This window comes from Mustela putorius, unplaced genomic scaffold (assembly GCF_011764305.1).
Source record: "Mustela putorius furo isolate JIRA1106 unplaced genomic scaffold, ASM1176430v1.1 tig00003846_pilon_pilon_pilon, whole genome shotgun sequence".
Taxonomy (NCBI): Eukaryota; Metazoa; Chordata; class Mammalia; order Carnivora; family Mustelidae; genus Mustela; species Mustela putorius.
In genome coordinates this window covers 253,256-269,552 of record NW_025421999.1, presented here as the reverse complement: position 1 = coordinate 269,552, position 16,297 = coordinate 253,256, and the positions used below count along the sequence as shown (strand labels likewise).

The 16,297-nt window shown below is 35.8% G+C and overlaps 1 protein-coding gene across 6 annotated transcripts in view; it reads left to right on the top strand.

Annotated features, from left to right (window-relative positions):
- Nucleotides 1-16,297, top strand: part of DIAPH2 (diaphanous related formin 2) — a 980,096-nt gene that overhangs the window by 890,506 nt on the left and 73,293 nt on the right. For 3 of the 6 annotated variants that reach the window (XM_013047536.2, XM_013047535.2, XM_013047532.2), the window contains one exon: nucleotides 6,220-6,286. The exons of 2 other annotated variants lie outside the window; for them this stretch is intronic. In XM_013047536.2, the coding sequence (XP_012902990.1) occupies nucleotides 6,220-6,286 (67 nt within the window). Of the gene's footprint in view, nucleotides 1-6,200; nucleotides 6,287-16,297 lie in introns of all 6 variants that reach the window. One more of the 6 variants, XM_013047534.2, reaches the window with a different exon arrangement.

The following is a 16,297-nucleotide window of genomic DNA, read 5'->3' as shown; positions in this document are numbered from 1 at the left end:
GTTTGAATGGAAGAATGTAATTGAAAACTAGGAAGGAAAATTCAGGTGTGGAACTTCATTATCTTAATATATGTGCATTTCCATGTTTAAGACCACATACAAGCCTGTGTCTTTCAAATGCAGGCAGTCCCCATCTTACAAATGACTTGTAGGCAGATGTAGGGTATATTCTGTTTGAATCCTGATTATTCAAGTAGGAAAACTGTTCAGATGTCAGTTGTTTGGAATCCAGAAAGTGTTTTGCCACAAAAGCAATATTAAAAATGGTTCTTGGGCTTCCCCCAGGATAGCCAATAATGTCCCTAAAATCCTATACATTTGCAGAGGAATAGTAGCAAACACTTTGTTATACTAATAATTAAAACAATAACATTGAATAAGAGTATTGTTGGCATGAATGGTGGAACCTGAGGAAAAACAGGTTTAATTATAAGAGGATAAAGAAGTAGATTGAGATTGTGAAGTCTCAGACTAGGACTCAAGCATTTTCTTGACTAATAAGCATTTTTAAACACACATTCTCCTTCAAACCTAATTGAATTTTAAAACTTGTGAACTTTTGGTTCCCTTATTTTTTGTCAGTGGAGTTTTATAATGGGATTACTATACTATGATTGAGGTCAGTTATTGACTAGAGATCAAAAGAAAACAAGAGAGGGAGGATGGAGATATGCTGCCAGAAAAAATTTTGAAAAGAGGAGACATACAAATACGAAAGCTAGATGAATAAATTTATGTATATATGAGAGTGTGTGTATATATCTCTCTTCCAAAGGAAAGAGGGTTCTTGCCTGTTTCTTGAGTTCCCAGGCTATCCTATATACATATACATACCCATATACATATACATATACATATATGTGGGTATGTGTGTACTAAATAGGAAAGTTGAAATATGTTAGTCTAAGCTGAGTCACACTATTAAAAGAAGATATAATGAGAAAGGAGTAAACTACAGAGCTTGCATTAGTTTTGACAGGGAGACAGCTATTTATTTGCTTTTTGTTTTTGTATAGGGTAGACACTGCAAAGGGGGAAAAACACTAGGAATGTGCTACCTTGAATATGAAAGGTTGAGTCAGAAAAATAATGGAATTTTTTTTTTTCAATTTTGTTGCACATTATAAATGGAGTCCTTCTTTGGTGTCCTCAGAGAAAATTCAGAAACATTATTTTCCAATCATGTTTTATTTGGATTGATTTTTACTTGCATGCAGCCCCACGCCAGTAGGGAACTACAGGGGTAACTTGGCTTTATTCAAGTTACACAGGTGTGATGGATTTCCCAAAATCACACTAACTCAACTATCAGTGAGGAAAAGAAGATAAGGAACTACTCATAGCATGCTTACTTGGAAGAGAGAAAAGAAAGGTGTCACAGGAAGGAGGTTGAGTCATTCAAAATATATTTTGGGGGCTATGTGCTAAGCACTGGGCTAAGTGCTTAGAGATAAAGCAGAAAAAGTTCTGAGAAATAGTGGTTAAACATACTGTCTCTACCTTTACATGGGAGGCAGGTATAGATAAGTAAATTGGAAATTAAAAGGTAGAGGCCAGCATCAAAGAAGGTAGGAAAGGTAGAGACACAATTTGAAATGCAAATAAATTGCGCCATCCACAGACTGGAGAGAGCAGGGGATGTAATGAAGGGCAAGAAACAGATGACCAAGTCAGGGAGCCCCACATGGGGAAGATGAACAACCATAACATTTGGCTTTGAAAGCGAGAGGGACCGAATTTCATGAGTTCTTACAAATAGTGGGACTTAAAACCTGAAATTCTAAAAATTATCTGGCTGTGCTCTGGGAGAGCCCTGAGGCCATCAGGAAGCAAAGTCCCTGGCCTTAAGGAGAGAGCAGAACAAACAGCCCCTGCAGGTATAGCTTAGGGCTAGCAGTTTGAAAAATGCCTGGGGCACACAGTATGAGAGTGATTTACTCATCACAGAGCATGTCCCAGAGAGACAGGGATCTCAGAGAGACCCCTCCAGGAACAAAGGAGCTGGCAGGCACTATTTCCCTTCCCCACCCCCTAGCATAAACATGGGAACCAGAACAGCACCTGCACTCACTACTGAACTTGCTTTCCAGAAGCCTCCTCCCCTCCCATCACTGGAGCTGCTCTCCCTAGTCATACTTATTTCAGTCCCAGTGCTACAGGGCCCCTACCCCTGAAGACCAGCTAAAACTTTACCAACACTGTCTCCTAATCCATGTCTTCTGTGGGGCCTCAGCCCTGGTGGCAGTGTTGGGTGCTTCAGAAGCCTGAAGTATGCCTTTAAAGTACAGCCCACATACTTTTGGGGGATCCTTTTAGGATGGCCCCCATCCCTAGAGCAGCTGTTCCAGGTCTCATTAGCAAGCCTACTAGCATGTACCTTGATAAAACACACCCTACCCCTGCCAGGGACCAAGCACTGCTCTCAGTAGGCAAAGAGAGCCACTGCAGACAACTGGACTGAAGGGAAAGTGACAAAAAACAAAACAGGGCACACACAACTTAACAGGAGTTACTCCCTGCAAGGCCAGATCCTGAGAAACAGAGAACGCTACACTGTAAGTGTTCCTGCAGTGCGGTGCAGATGCAGTGTGCACTGCATCTCAGGACCTCTTCTTCATAAGGCCGCTACCTTCATGGGCAGGAGATGCAGCTGACTTTCCTAACACATAGAAACAGACAGAGAGAGTAAGACAAAATAAGGAGACAGAGAAATATATCCCAAACCACAGGAAGAAAGTGACTTAAATGGAACAGATATAAGTAATATGTCTAGTAGGGAATTTAAAGTAATTTAAAGATACTCACTGGACTTGAGAAGAGTGGAGGACATCAGTGAGACCCTTAACAAAGAGAGAAAAAAGAACCAATCAGAGATGAAGAACATAATAAATGCAATTAAAAATACACTTGATGGAATAAATAGCAGTCTCGATGAAGCAAAGGAATGAATTAATAACCTGGAAGTCAGAGTAATGGAATATAACCAAGCCTAGCAAATGATAGGACAAATAATTATGCAAATCTAGGATAGTCATAGGGAACTCAGCAATTCCATCAAGTGTAATAACATTCACACTATAGGGATCCCAGAAAAAGAGAGGGAAGAAAATTCATCTAATAAATGTTACATGAAAACTTCCCTTACCTGGTAAACAAAGGAGATATCCAGACCTAGGAAGCACAGGGATTCCCCCAAAAAATTAACCCAAGGAGTTCCACACCAAGATACATAGTAATAAAAATGGCAAGAAGTAGTGATAAAGAAAAAAACCTTAAATCAATAAGAGGAAAGAAGGTAGTTACATACAAGGGAAGCCCCACACAACTATCAGTAGGTTTTTCAGCAGAACTGTTGCAGATCAGGAGGGAGTGGCATGATATAGTCAAAGGGCTGAAGGGAAAATCTGCAGTCAAGAAGACTATCCAACAAGGCTATTCAGAATAGAAGGAAAGATAAAGAGTTCCTTAGACAAGGAGTTCATGACCACTAAGCCAGCCCTGCAAGAAATACTAAAGGGAGCTCTGTGGAAAGGAAAGACCAGAAGGGACAATATGAAAACTAAGTATATAAAAATAAGTCAAGGGATTTATAAAATAAAATGATGTAAAATATGACACCATATACCTAAAACATGGCAGGGGAGAGAAGTAAAGAATGTGGTCAAGCTTAAGCGACTATCAACTTATTATAAAGTGCTATATGCAGAGGATGTTATATACAAACTTAATGGTAACCACAAATCAAAAATGAGTAAGAGAAAAACAAAGAACAGAGAGTAAAGAATCTAAGTATATCACTAAAGAAAACCATGAAAGAGAGTAAAAGAAGAAAAGATCAAAGAAAAACTATAGAAACAACCACAAAACAAGTTAAAAAAAAGTCAATAAATACATATCTATCAATAATTACTTTGAACGTGAGTAGACTAAATGCTCCAATCAAAAGACATAGGGTGACAGGGTGGATGAAAAAACAAGACCCATCTATATGCTGCCTACAAGAGGCTCATTTCAGACCTAAAGATACCTGCTGATTGAAAGTGAAGGAATAAAGAAACAGTTACGCAAATGAATGTCAAAAGAATGCTGCGTAGCCATACTTACATTGGACAATATAAACTTTAAAACAGTGGTTTTAGAAAGAGACAAGAACACTATATAATCATAAACTGCACAGTTGAATAAGAAGATATAACAATTGCAAATATTTATGTACCCAACATGGGAGCACCAAAATGCGTACAACATTTATTAACAAACATAAAGGAACTGATCAAAGATAATACAATGATAGTAGGGGACTTTAACACCCCATTTACATCAATGGGAAGATCATCCAAGCAGAAAATCAAGGAAAGAGTGGCTTTGAATGACAAACTGGATAAGATGGATTTAACAGCTATATTAAGAACATTGATCATAATACAGCAGAAAACACATTTTTTTCAAGTGCACATGGAACATTCTGTAGAATACATCATGTATTAGGCCACAAGACAAGAATCAGATTCAGAAAGATCAAAGTCATACTATACATCTTTTTTGATCCCAACACTATGAAACTAGAAATCAGTCGCAAGAAAAAGTTAGAGAAGACCACAAATACATGGAGGTTAAATGACATGCTGGTCATCAGTGCATGGGTCAATCAAGAAATCAAAGAAGAAATTTAAAAGTATATGGAGACAAACAAAAATGGAAGCACAGTGGTCTAAAACTTTTGGGATGCAGCAAAAGCAGTTCTAAGAGGGAAGTTTATAGAAATAGAGGCCTACCTCAAGAAGCAAGAAAAATCTCAAATACACAACCTGTCCTTACACCTAAAGGAGCTGTAAAAAGAAAAATAAAATCCCAAACCAGCTCAAGGAAGGAAATAATAAAGATGAGAGTGGAAATAAATGACATAAAAACTAAAACAAAACAAAGAACAAGAGAACAGATGGATAGAACCAGGAGCTAGTTCTTTGAAAAAAAGCAACAAAATGGATAAATCTCTAGCCAGACTCTGCAAGAAAAAAGGAGAAAGGACTCAAATATACAAAATCACAGATGAGAGAGGAGAAATAACCACTATAGAAATGCAAACAATTATGAGAGAATATTACAAAAAAAAACTATATGCCAACAAACTGGATAATCTGGAAAAAATGGTTAAATTCTTAGAGACATAAAAACTACCAAAACTGAAGCAGGAAGAAATAGAAAACTTGAACACACTGATAAGCAACAAAGAAATTGAATCCATAACAAAACAAAACAAAACCTCTCAACAAACAAAAGTCTTGGACCAGACAGCTTCATAGGCAAATTCTACCAATCATTTAAAGAGTTAATACCTGGGACACCTGGGTGGCTAGTTGGTTGAGCCACCCAGGTGCCCCTAAAATTCTTTTTAGAGTTCCATTCTGTTTTATAAGACCACTATTAAATGCATATATGCATACATACACATAATGTTTATTTATTTATATGACTGTATCTATATGCATCCATGTATCTACCAACACGGTACTTTACTGAAATAAACTTCCAAGGTTTGAAAAACTAGGCTTCTCTAGTCATATAGACTGCTTATTAAGATGTTGCAGTCTAATTTTTAGAGCAGTAATTATCACAATTTATTAGTCCACCATTTGAAACAATAGCTGTTCTAATGTAATTAACCACTGAAAGAAATACATTTTAAGTGTTCTAAATTGCATTTCTAATTACTTGTAACTAAAACTCTAGAATTTTAAAATCTATTTTGTCTTATGAAAGGTTTCAGTACTTATCTCTGTTGTTGTACTATTACTTTAGATTAAAGTAACTTCATTTTAAAATTACATGTCAAATATCATTTGCTAGTAGTAATGTGAAATGTATGGCTTTAGTCTGAGGAAAATAGCCTGTTTGGCACGTTTTAAAATCATATAGCTAAACAGAATGTCCAGAATGATTAGATCACATCTGGCCTAATGTAGATCTATTTGTACTTGCATAATGCATTACATGTACATACTGTTATATTTTATGACTATTTGGGTAGATCTATTTGTACTTGCATAATGCATTACATGTACATACTGTTATATTTTATGACTATTTGGGTGCATTGATTTTTCTATAAAGAGAACTGTTATCCCCATCTTTTTGCATAGTACACTTAAACGTTGGCATAGGTAAACAACTTACTAAAATAAAACCTATGTTGGGTACAGCTATTACTGGTGTTCACAGATTTTACAACTGCAATATTTCTGAAAAGCTGGTCTGAACACTTTGGAACATATACAGAGGCAGTTTGGTAAGTTGCAAAACTTCTACACTTATTTTTGCATTCTAGTCTAGGCCAAATGGTAAGTGTCACTAAATCTGATTCTGTCTTGAATCATGGCCAAGTATCATACCCAGAAAGAGGCTTTTCTTTCTTCTTCCAACGTGATATGAAGCAAATGAAGTGGCTCTGCTAGCAGGCAAATATGAAAAATGTGGAAGAGTTAGAAATAAGTCAACAAAATACAAAAAGTAAATCCAAAATCCAAAGTACAGGCAACTTTAACTGCATTGTTTTTCTCTTGTGGTCCTCTTTGAAGAAATGTATACAATTATTATAAGTAAAGTAAAATTCACTAGCATACTGTAGAAACGAACTGATCAATATTTTTATCCCCACTTAGCATAAATAACATCTATCTTAAGGTATTAGTTCCTTCTCATGAGGAGGAGGAGCCTCTCTATAGACTGTGTAGTTGTCCTGAGGACATGACAGTTGACTGACTGTAGAGTGAGCTAGTCCAGCAATTGAGGCAAGACATGGAAATGTTTGGTTTGACCTACCATATTAAATACGTAATCAGTAAATTTTTATGTTTAGTGGACAAGTCATATGGATTTGGTTCCCCAAACACATCTATTTTTCCCCTAATTTTTTATTTGCAGTAACTTCAAATGTAAAGAAAATTTGCAAGAATAATACTGAAAATTCCTGTATACTGAGATTCACTGATTTAAACTTTTGGCCACATTTGTTTTGTTATGCCCCTTTACTCCTTAGTACTTCATTGGCTCTTTTCTAAGAACAAGACTATTCTCTTAGGTAACCACAGTAAAATTATCAAATTCAGGAAATTTATCATTAATGTAATACTTTTTTCTAGTTGGCAGTCCATAAGGAATGGATAATGCCCAAGTTCACTATTATCTAGCTTTATATCTTTAAAAAACAAAGTATAATTATAAAATATAATTTGATATATAAAATATATAAAATATAATTTGATATTATAAAATATAATTTGATATTTACTGATATATTGATTACTATTAATTAGCACTTCCAGTACTTTATGTTACCAAAAATATGAAAATAGTAGAAAATGATTAAAAGACTAAGGTCTCTATACATGATAATGTAGGTAAACATAATTTACACAAACAACAGAGAATAGAATATTCATTCTAATTTCTTTTGCATCTTTAGGGAAAGCACTATCTAAATGAGATCATTGCTTTACATTTCATATAGCTGCCATGCAAATAAAAAACTTGTACTACCAAGAAATTCAAGTTTACTAAATGAGGAATTAGGAAAATACAGCTAAATGGTTATAAAGAGGATAAGTTTTAAAATGTTTCAATGGAAACTAAGGCTTAGCTAGTACAATATGTGGCATTTTAGGGACAGAGACAAAACAAATTGCTTTGAAAATCTGATACCATTTTTACCATGATACTCAATATAAAACTTTTTTTTTTCCAGTTTATGTTCATCATCATTAGCCATCAGGGAAATTCAAATCAAACCCACATTGAGATACCACCTTACACCAGTTAGAATGGCCCAAATTAACAAGACAGTAAACAACATCTGTTGGAGAGGATGTGGAGAAAGGGGAACCCTCTTACACTGTTGGTGGTAATGCAAGTTGGTGCAGCCACTTTGGAGAACAGTATGGAGATTCCTTAAGAACTTAAAAATAGAGCTTCCCTATGACCCTGCAATTGCACTACTGGGTATTTATCCCAAAGATACAGATGTAGTGAAAAGAAGGGCCATCTGTACCCCAATGTTCATAGCGGCAATGGCCACAGTCGCCAAACTGTGGAAAAAACCAAGATGCCCTTTAACAAACAAAAGGATAAAGAAGATCCATATATACAATGGAGTATTATGCCTCCATCAGAAAAAATGAATACCCAACTTTTGTATCAACATGGATAGGACTGGAGGAGATTATGCTTAGTAAAATAAGTCAAGCAGAGAGAGTCAGTTATCATATGGTTTTGCCTATTTGTGGAGCATAAGGAATAACATGGAGGACATTGGAAGAAGGAAAGGAGAAGTGAGTTGGGGGAAATCAGTATAAAACTTCACAAATAAGAATGCCAGTCATCAAAATACTCATATGTGTTATCGATTTATGAAGTTACATAGCACTTCTGGCTCTTTAGAATAAAAATATTGAGTTGGCTTTTTAATTTAAAAAAATTCTATTGGTCTGATCTTAATATAACTAAGTGAAAATTATTCTCAACATTTTGGTCAGCTATTTTTTAAACAAATTATTGTGGAGGTATGACAAATATCCTAAAAGACAAGTAGCCATTTGATACTTATACCAGAGTATATTAAATTAACAAGGCCTTCAAATATTCCACACTAAGAATACCTGTTTGTAGAATTTCTACACTAGATCATTTACTCTTCTTTCAGTGGCATCTTGCTTTACATCCTTTTCCCTATAAATCCAGTACCCCACTCTTTCACACTTTTCCAGGCTGTTTAAATATTGGATTGAAAATCACATACCCTGCAACCTTATAAAACACTGTTGCCAAGGAATATGTCATCAGATTGAGTGGAAGCCAAAAGAGACCTTCATTATACAAAAATCATTAAAAAATTATACACAAATGAGATTAAGAGTCACTTATGGTTTGTCTCCCTCCCAATCCCATCTTCTTTCATTTATTCTTCTCATACCCACTTAAGCCCCCATGTTGCATCACCACTTCCTCATATCAGGAAGATCATATGATAGTTGTCTTTCTCCGCTTGACTTAAACCTGGTGATTCACAGACCTGTACCCCTGGGGATAAAAATATATGTTTATAAAAAATAAAAAATTATATTAAAAAAATTATATACAAATGATTAAGGATAAAATAAATTTACTTACTGCTGAATTATAAGCAAGGCACTGTGCTAGGTGCTGTAACATTTGAACAATAAAGCTGAATAAGTCATGATCCCTGTGTTCAAGGAGCATACAGTTCATTGGAGGAGACAAATATACATGCAAATAATTTTAATATGATGCATATTCTTAAGTCTATAATAGAAGTAAAAATTAAATTATATGGAAATATGGAAGAAGGAGGGATTGAATTTTACTAGGGACCTCTTAGAAGCATTCGTGGCAGAAAAAGTATTTGAGCCCAGTCCCAAATGAATGGGTTTAACTTGGACAGGTAAAAAGGAATAGGAGGAGAGGAAAGTAGATGTGGGGTGGAATATATTTCAGACAGAGAGAACATGAAAGTGCAAAAATGTGCAATGTTTACAAGTAGTCCAATGCAACTAGAGTAAGAATTCAGACCATGGAAGACCAGAAAATTGACTGGGGAGTTTAAACGGCATCCTCTATGCAGTGAGGATATAGGATTAAAGTTTTTTGAGCAGTAGAATTTCAGAAACACACTTGGTATTGAATGATCTATTGAGCAATCATTAATTAATAAATGGAAGGGACTGAGACCACTTAGGTTATGCAGTCGTAAGACTCAAGTTTATGTAAGTTGATTTGTTAGCTTAATTTGAAAAGGTTAGTGTTTGTGATAAAAAGCCTCTGCGGTGGTCACTTGTGATCCCTACCTCCTGGTATTTATGTCTTTTGAATGTTGAGCTCACCCTTAGTGATTTGCTTCTACAAGAGAATACAGAAAATCTGATGGTATGTCACTTCTGAGATTAGGTTACAAAAACATCTGGCTTCCATCATGTGTGTTCTCTTTCTCATGGATTACCAACGGCCATATTGTGAGGACACTTAGGCAGTCTACAGAAAGGCCCACGTGCCCAGGAACTGATGACTGCCAGCAAGGATGTGAGGTTGGAAGAATATCCTGCCTCACTCTCTCAGGGTGGTTGAGCCTTCAAATAAAATCAAAGCCTTGGCCAATGGCTTGACTGCAACCACATAGAAGACCTTGTGCCATGTAGAAACTGTGTGATAATAAATGTTTATTTTTAAACCACTTAATTTTAGGGTAATTGTTAGGCAGCAATAGCTAACTAATGTAGATGGTCAAATACAGTATCTATCCTGGCTTGTTTTTGTATTAAATCATTCAGTATTTCATTTCTGTATATAATAATGGCTTAAAGATTACTGGGTTATAAATAACAGAATATTCTTTATATTGTTTTGTATAATTTTAACTGTTACATTTTTGTAGATGTTTTTCTCCCCTGGTAATAATTCTAGTTGTTAGAGCTGTGTGTAAAGTGCTCATTCACAAAAACCTTTATGATCCCTTAACATGTACAGCTTTTAGAGAAATGAAAGATATAGGATTTATATGTGATAAAAGTCTTAGGAACCTATTTTGAAATTAGACATTTCTCATATTTTGTTTTTAAAGTTTTTAGAGTACCACAGTTAAAGAATAGTAACTATAAAAATTTGCTGCAGCTTTGATAATGAAAAAAAAAAGTACTGGAAAGTAATTAAAGAAGTTGCTAATCAGTTCATTAATCAAGTGGATCTGTTACACATTGTACTGAGACAAATTGAAAAAGATGCTGTGCTAGCCAGAAACCCTCTCTCAAAGTCAAAAGTAAAGATGAACTAAATTGACATTTCCTTTGTGGTTGATTTCTATCTAAGTAGATCTATCTCCAAAACACTGAATAAAGAAAGTTGCATCTGTGTATAGATTCAAGCCTCCACAAAGATTCTATACTTATAGTTACTTGGTACTACAAGATTAAAGTATGTTTAATCAGTTTGCTTTTAGTTTTTGCTTTATGCTTTGTTTGCATTTATAACCCACTGACTCTTTTCATTTTCTAAATAGTACATATACTTAGAAGAAAGAAAAACTAGTAACACCTTCCTCGCTGCATTAAGACAACTGGTTTAACCCAACCAAAAGGATTTAAGAGCCTTATATGTAGGTTACCAAAAAAATCTACCAGTGGACAAAAATATTTGTCAGCAGTCAGAATTATTCCAGTCCTTTCTACTTTCTATGTTTCCTTAGCTATAACCATGGCAATAAGGAATTGTAGCCTGGAAAAATGTAGTCAGATTTTCTTTTTTTTTTTTTAAGTTTTTATTTATTTATTTGACAGAGATCACAAGTAGGCAGAGAAGCAGGCAGAGAGAGAGGAGGAAGCAGGCTCCCTGCTGAGCAGAGAGCCTGATGCCCAGGACCCTGGAATCATGACCTGAACCGAAGGCAGAGGCTTTAACCCACTGAGCCACCCAGGCGCCCCTATAGTCAGATTTTCAATTATGATTAGAGTATATCTTCCAAAGAGGTCTCTACAAAAGGTCCAAAGTTCTCTAAAGGGTAAAAGGGGTTACTAAATTCTGACTTAAAACAATATAGTACTTTCTTTCCTTTCTTGATACTGACTTTCAAATGCATTGGGTTTTTTAAAAAGCCAAATCCTAGAATAATTTGCAGGTTCAAAATTAGAATTCATTTGAATTTCATTAGATACTAGCCAGAACATAGCCTGTGTTATTTTCTGAAAGCAGAATAATTTATATTTAAATAATAGCCTAGAAGAGGACACAGGAGACCTGGCAATTTTATTGACCTCCTTGGTATGGACAGATGTGTATGATAACTTCTTTTGACATACTATTTTATTTGTTTATTCCTTTAATTTTGGTTTTCAGTTTTAAAAGAACTCAGGAATATTAGACTCTTGACATATGTAATAGGTATGAGTCTGACATTCACAAACTCAGATATATAAGTTTAATTTTGTTTATTTTTTGTAGCAGAACTTAATTCTATCTGGAGACCCTATCCTGCTGGGTGGTACCATTTCCTCTGTTTAAAAAAAAAAAGAGGAAAATATACATAAATTTATACTTCATATACCCCATCACATTATAAGGATACAATGCCCATTCATTAAGAAGTGGATTACATATTTACTCCATTATAGATTATTTAGGATTATGCTGTATTCACAGATGAAAAAAGATGGGTGAAGAAATACCACTATATATAATGTGGTTTGCTTTCCAAAAGCATTAATTTAAGCATTTGGCAGATGGCTCCATCTGCTCTAACAGTGAATGATCCCTAAAGACAATGCTTGTCTTCTGTCCTTGTCATCCTCAGTACACTCTTGGCGTTAGCAAATATTTGCCCAAAATGGCTTGAGTCAGGATCCAGAAGAGAGAACTGCCATGTATCATTGATAAGATCTGAGTGAAAAATCAGGTGAACGGACACAATTTCCTTTTGTTTTGTTTATCATTGTCCTCTTTCCCACTCTAAGCAAAGGGGTGCGCGCGCGCGCGTGTGTGTGTTTGGTGTGTGTGTGTGTTAAAGAATCAGGGATTTTTAAAAGATTATTTATTTGAAAGAGAGAGATAGGGAGAGCACAAGTGAGGGGTGGGGCAGGGAGGGGGAGAATCAGGTTCCCCACTGAGCAGGGAGCCCTGTGCTGATGCAGGACTCAATCCCAGGACTCAAGCTATAACCCACAACTCGGAGCTTGATCCCAGGACCCTGGGATCATGACCTGAGCTAAAGGCAGACACTTAACCGAGCCACCCAGGTGCCCCAAACAAAGAGGAGTTCTATAAATTGGAAATATCAGTTGGAAGGGGCCACTTTCACAGGAGTTGAGATAATTCTTAAGCACAAATTCAAACTAGATTTTAAAGGTTTTTAATTGATTTGCAAAATGTATGGTAGAATTTTCTAGTAATTAGCATCTTGCTGAGATTAAGTGGAGTAATATTTAACTTCAGAATGGTCAAACAGACTTAAAACATACACAGTTATTTTACATGTTTTGAAAACCTAGGTTATAAATTAAAAATACAAAGAAAATCTTAAATAGCTTAATATCACAAGTTATTGATAGATAGTTGAGCATCATTATGTAACAATTGTAAGATATAAATATATAAATCAGTCATATATAAAATGGTAGATCCTACAGAATGTTAAGAATATGAAGACAAGAGGGCACCTGGGTGGCTCAGTGGGTTAAAGCCTCTGCCTTCGGCTCCGGTCATGATCCCAATGTCCTGGGATGGAGCCCCGCATTGGGCTTTCTGCTCGGCAGGGAGCCTACTCCCCCCTTCCTCTCTCTCTGCCTGCCTCTCTGCCTATCTGTGATCTCTGTCTGTCAAATAAATAAAATCTTTAAAAAAAATATGAAGACAAGCCCTTGACAAATAATAATTAGCTGTGAAAATACTCTAGAAGCAGAGCAGTGGTTTAGCAGCATACTTAAAATTTTATATTTGTAATAAGTCTAACTTTTCCACTAATTATTCATACAACTACATTGAACTTTCTGGAGAAGATATGTCTATGTGTCTCTCTTGAGCTCTCAGGAAAGAGAGAGAGCAACAAGTGATCAAAAGAGAGTGAGAAAGTGAGAGAGCGTGAACAGGGAAATGAGAAAAAACAATTTAATACGTATAGGCATAATAAAAATTGCCTATTCCTCATGGGTAACTTACCTCCCCAAATGACCATGACATTTCCTCTCAAATTTAAATGCCAAACTAGAATTCTGTTTCAGAAGCAAAGGAAATTAAAGAAAAATTGAGTCAAAAAGTTAAGGAAAAGAGTTAATTACATTAGAAAGGGTCCCAATTCACCTAGATACTTACCAGGGTATTCAGTGATTTTTCAGGGTGGCATTTGCTTTTAGTGCTCTTAAAATAGGGATGAAATGAGTTTTACAGATACTAATGGAAGCATAAGGTCACAAAAATGTATTGTAATATTGCAACTGAAGCCAGGGAAAAGGAAGGCAAATTTGTATCATAGATGAAAGCAAGCTTTCATTCTCTTAAGTCATCTTTCCAGTCAACATTGCCTGTATATCATAAGCAATGAAAAGGGGGGGGGGGGTGGGCAGATTACTGACATACTCAACACAAAGACATAATGCTCTATAATAATTCTTTTGTGACTTTATCCATTCTTGCCATATCCCAAGGGAATGCAAATATTTCTACATTGCTATGCCATGATACACTTGAGCTGGGAAGGAGAAGACAAAACCAGAGTGGTGGTTCTTGTTCTTGGTGTCCATACATGCTTGAATGCTTGTGTGTGTGTGTGTGTGTGTGTGCGCGCGCGCGCGCGCGCGCGCATGTATGCACAAAATTTAATGGCTTAAAACAATCATTCACAATTCTGACATTCGGTGTGGCCTTAGATGGACAGTTCTGCTACTAGTCTCACCTAAGGTCACTCAGGCAGCTACAGTGATTTTGAGGCTCTGCTGAGGCCAGGTGGTCTAGGGTGGACTCAGTCGCATGCCTGGTAGTTAGTTGGGACTGTCAGCCTGGAACTTCCAATCTCATGGCCTCTCCAGAAGGAAGTTCAGACTTTTTATGTGGCCAGTCCAGTGTTCAGGAGGTCAAAGATGAAAGCTACATAGTCTCTTGAGGCCTGGGTCAGAAGCCACAGAGTGTCACTTGTACTGTATTCTATTGACAAAGAAAGTCACAAAGCCATCCCATATTAAAGGGTTGGGGAAATAGATTCTACCTCTAGATGGGAGAAGGTACACATAATACATGCTCATATTTAATCTATCACAGAATTTAAAGGACTATGAAAAAAGTCACAGCAAGTCTTGCATATTCTTAAGTGGAATCATTTTTAATATCCCCCATTTTCTAGTACTCCTCATGGAGTCTGTATTTTAAAGTTTTTTTTAAATGATTGATGTTTTATTCTTGAATCTCTTGAAAGCTATTAGTAAGGAGAGATATTTATATTTTACTCATTCAATAAACATTGAGTGCCTGTTGGTGTCAGACACTATAATTTAACCATCACTCTCAGGTCTATCAGCAACAATAGATGTAAATTGATTCTTTGCTGCTTTATTATAATGATTGTTGAACTGTCTTTGCAGGTGCATTACTGATTCTTGATAGAAAAAAAAGATTAATTCATATTATATTTATTCATTGAAAACGTAAGAAGGTATACTTCCCTATCAAACTCCTTTGGTTGTCACTCTTCTACTATCCCAGAGATGCAGACAGTATCATATAAGATTGTAGCTAGAAATGAAGGGGAAAACTAGTAGGGCTTATTTAAATTGCATTCCAAGGAATATAAAACATACCCTCTTCTCTAGAAATGAAAGCTAGTAGAATGTTAAATCAATAATATACATACTTAATTTGTTATTACTTTATACAGTTGTTAACCATTATGTAGTGTGTCTAAAACCAAAGAGATTCAATTGTCATTACAGTGAACAAAATGAAATTTATAAATGGATTGTTACTAGCTTCTTTTTAATTTGTTGTATTGTGCAAAAGAGAGCAGATTCCAGAAATAAAATCAGTTCAGAAGATACAATGTTTCTGCATCTCTATTTTTCCACACCAGTTTTAGTCTTGATGTTGTTTTCCTATGAAGGCTATCTGAAAGCGAAAATCCTATATAAAAATCACCTCAACCATGCCATTTTTACTGACTAGAAGTCAGTTCTATGAAATGTACCATAATACAGGATTTGAATGGTTTTGGTTCAAGAGGCATCTGTACAGACAGCTGAGCTTCAATAACTACATTCTTGTAAAAGAAACTCTGATGGTTGTCTGAATTGTTGGGCTAACATTCTGTTCATGCTTTCATCTTAGAAATGCAACTTAAAGTCTATTTTTTATTTTTATTTATTTGATTATTTATTTATTAAAAGATTTTATTTATGTATTTGACAGACAGAGATCACAAGTAGGCAGAGAGGCAGGCAGAGCAAGAGTTGGGGAAGTAGGCTCCCTGCCGAGCAGAGAGCCCGATGCGGGGCTCAATCCCAGGACTTTGAGATCATGACTTGAGCCTAAGGCAGAGGCTTAACCCACTGAGCCACCCAGGTGTCCCAAAGTATATTTTTTAAAGGAGGTTTACACAAAAGATCCTAAAGAGCCAAAGAAATCCTGAGAAAAAGAATAAAGCAGGAAGCATCATGCCTCCTGATTTTAAGCTATACTATAACACTGTAATCATCAAAATAGTATGGTGCTGGCATAAAAACGGACAAATAGACCAATGGAACAGAATCAAAAGCATAGA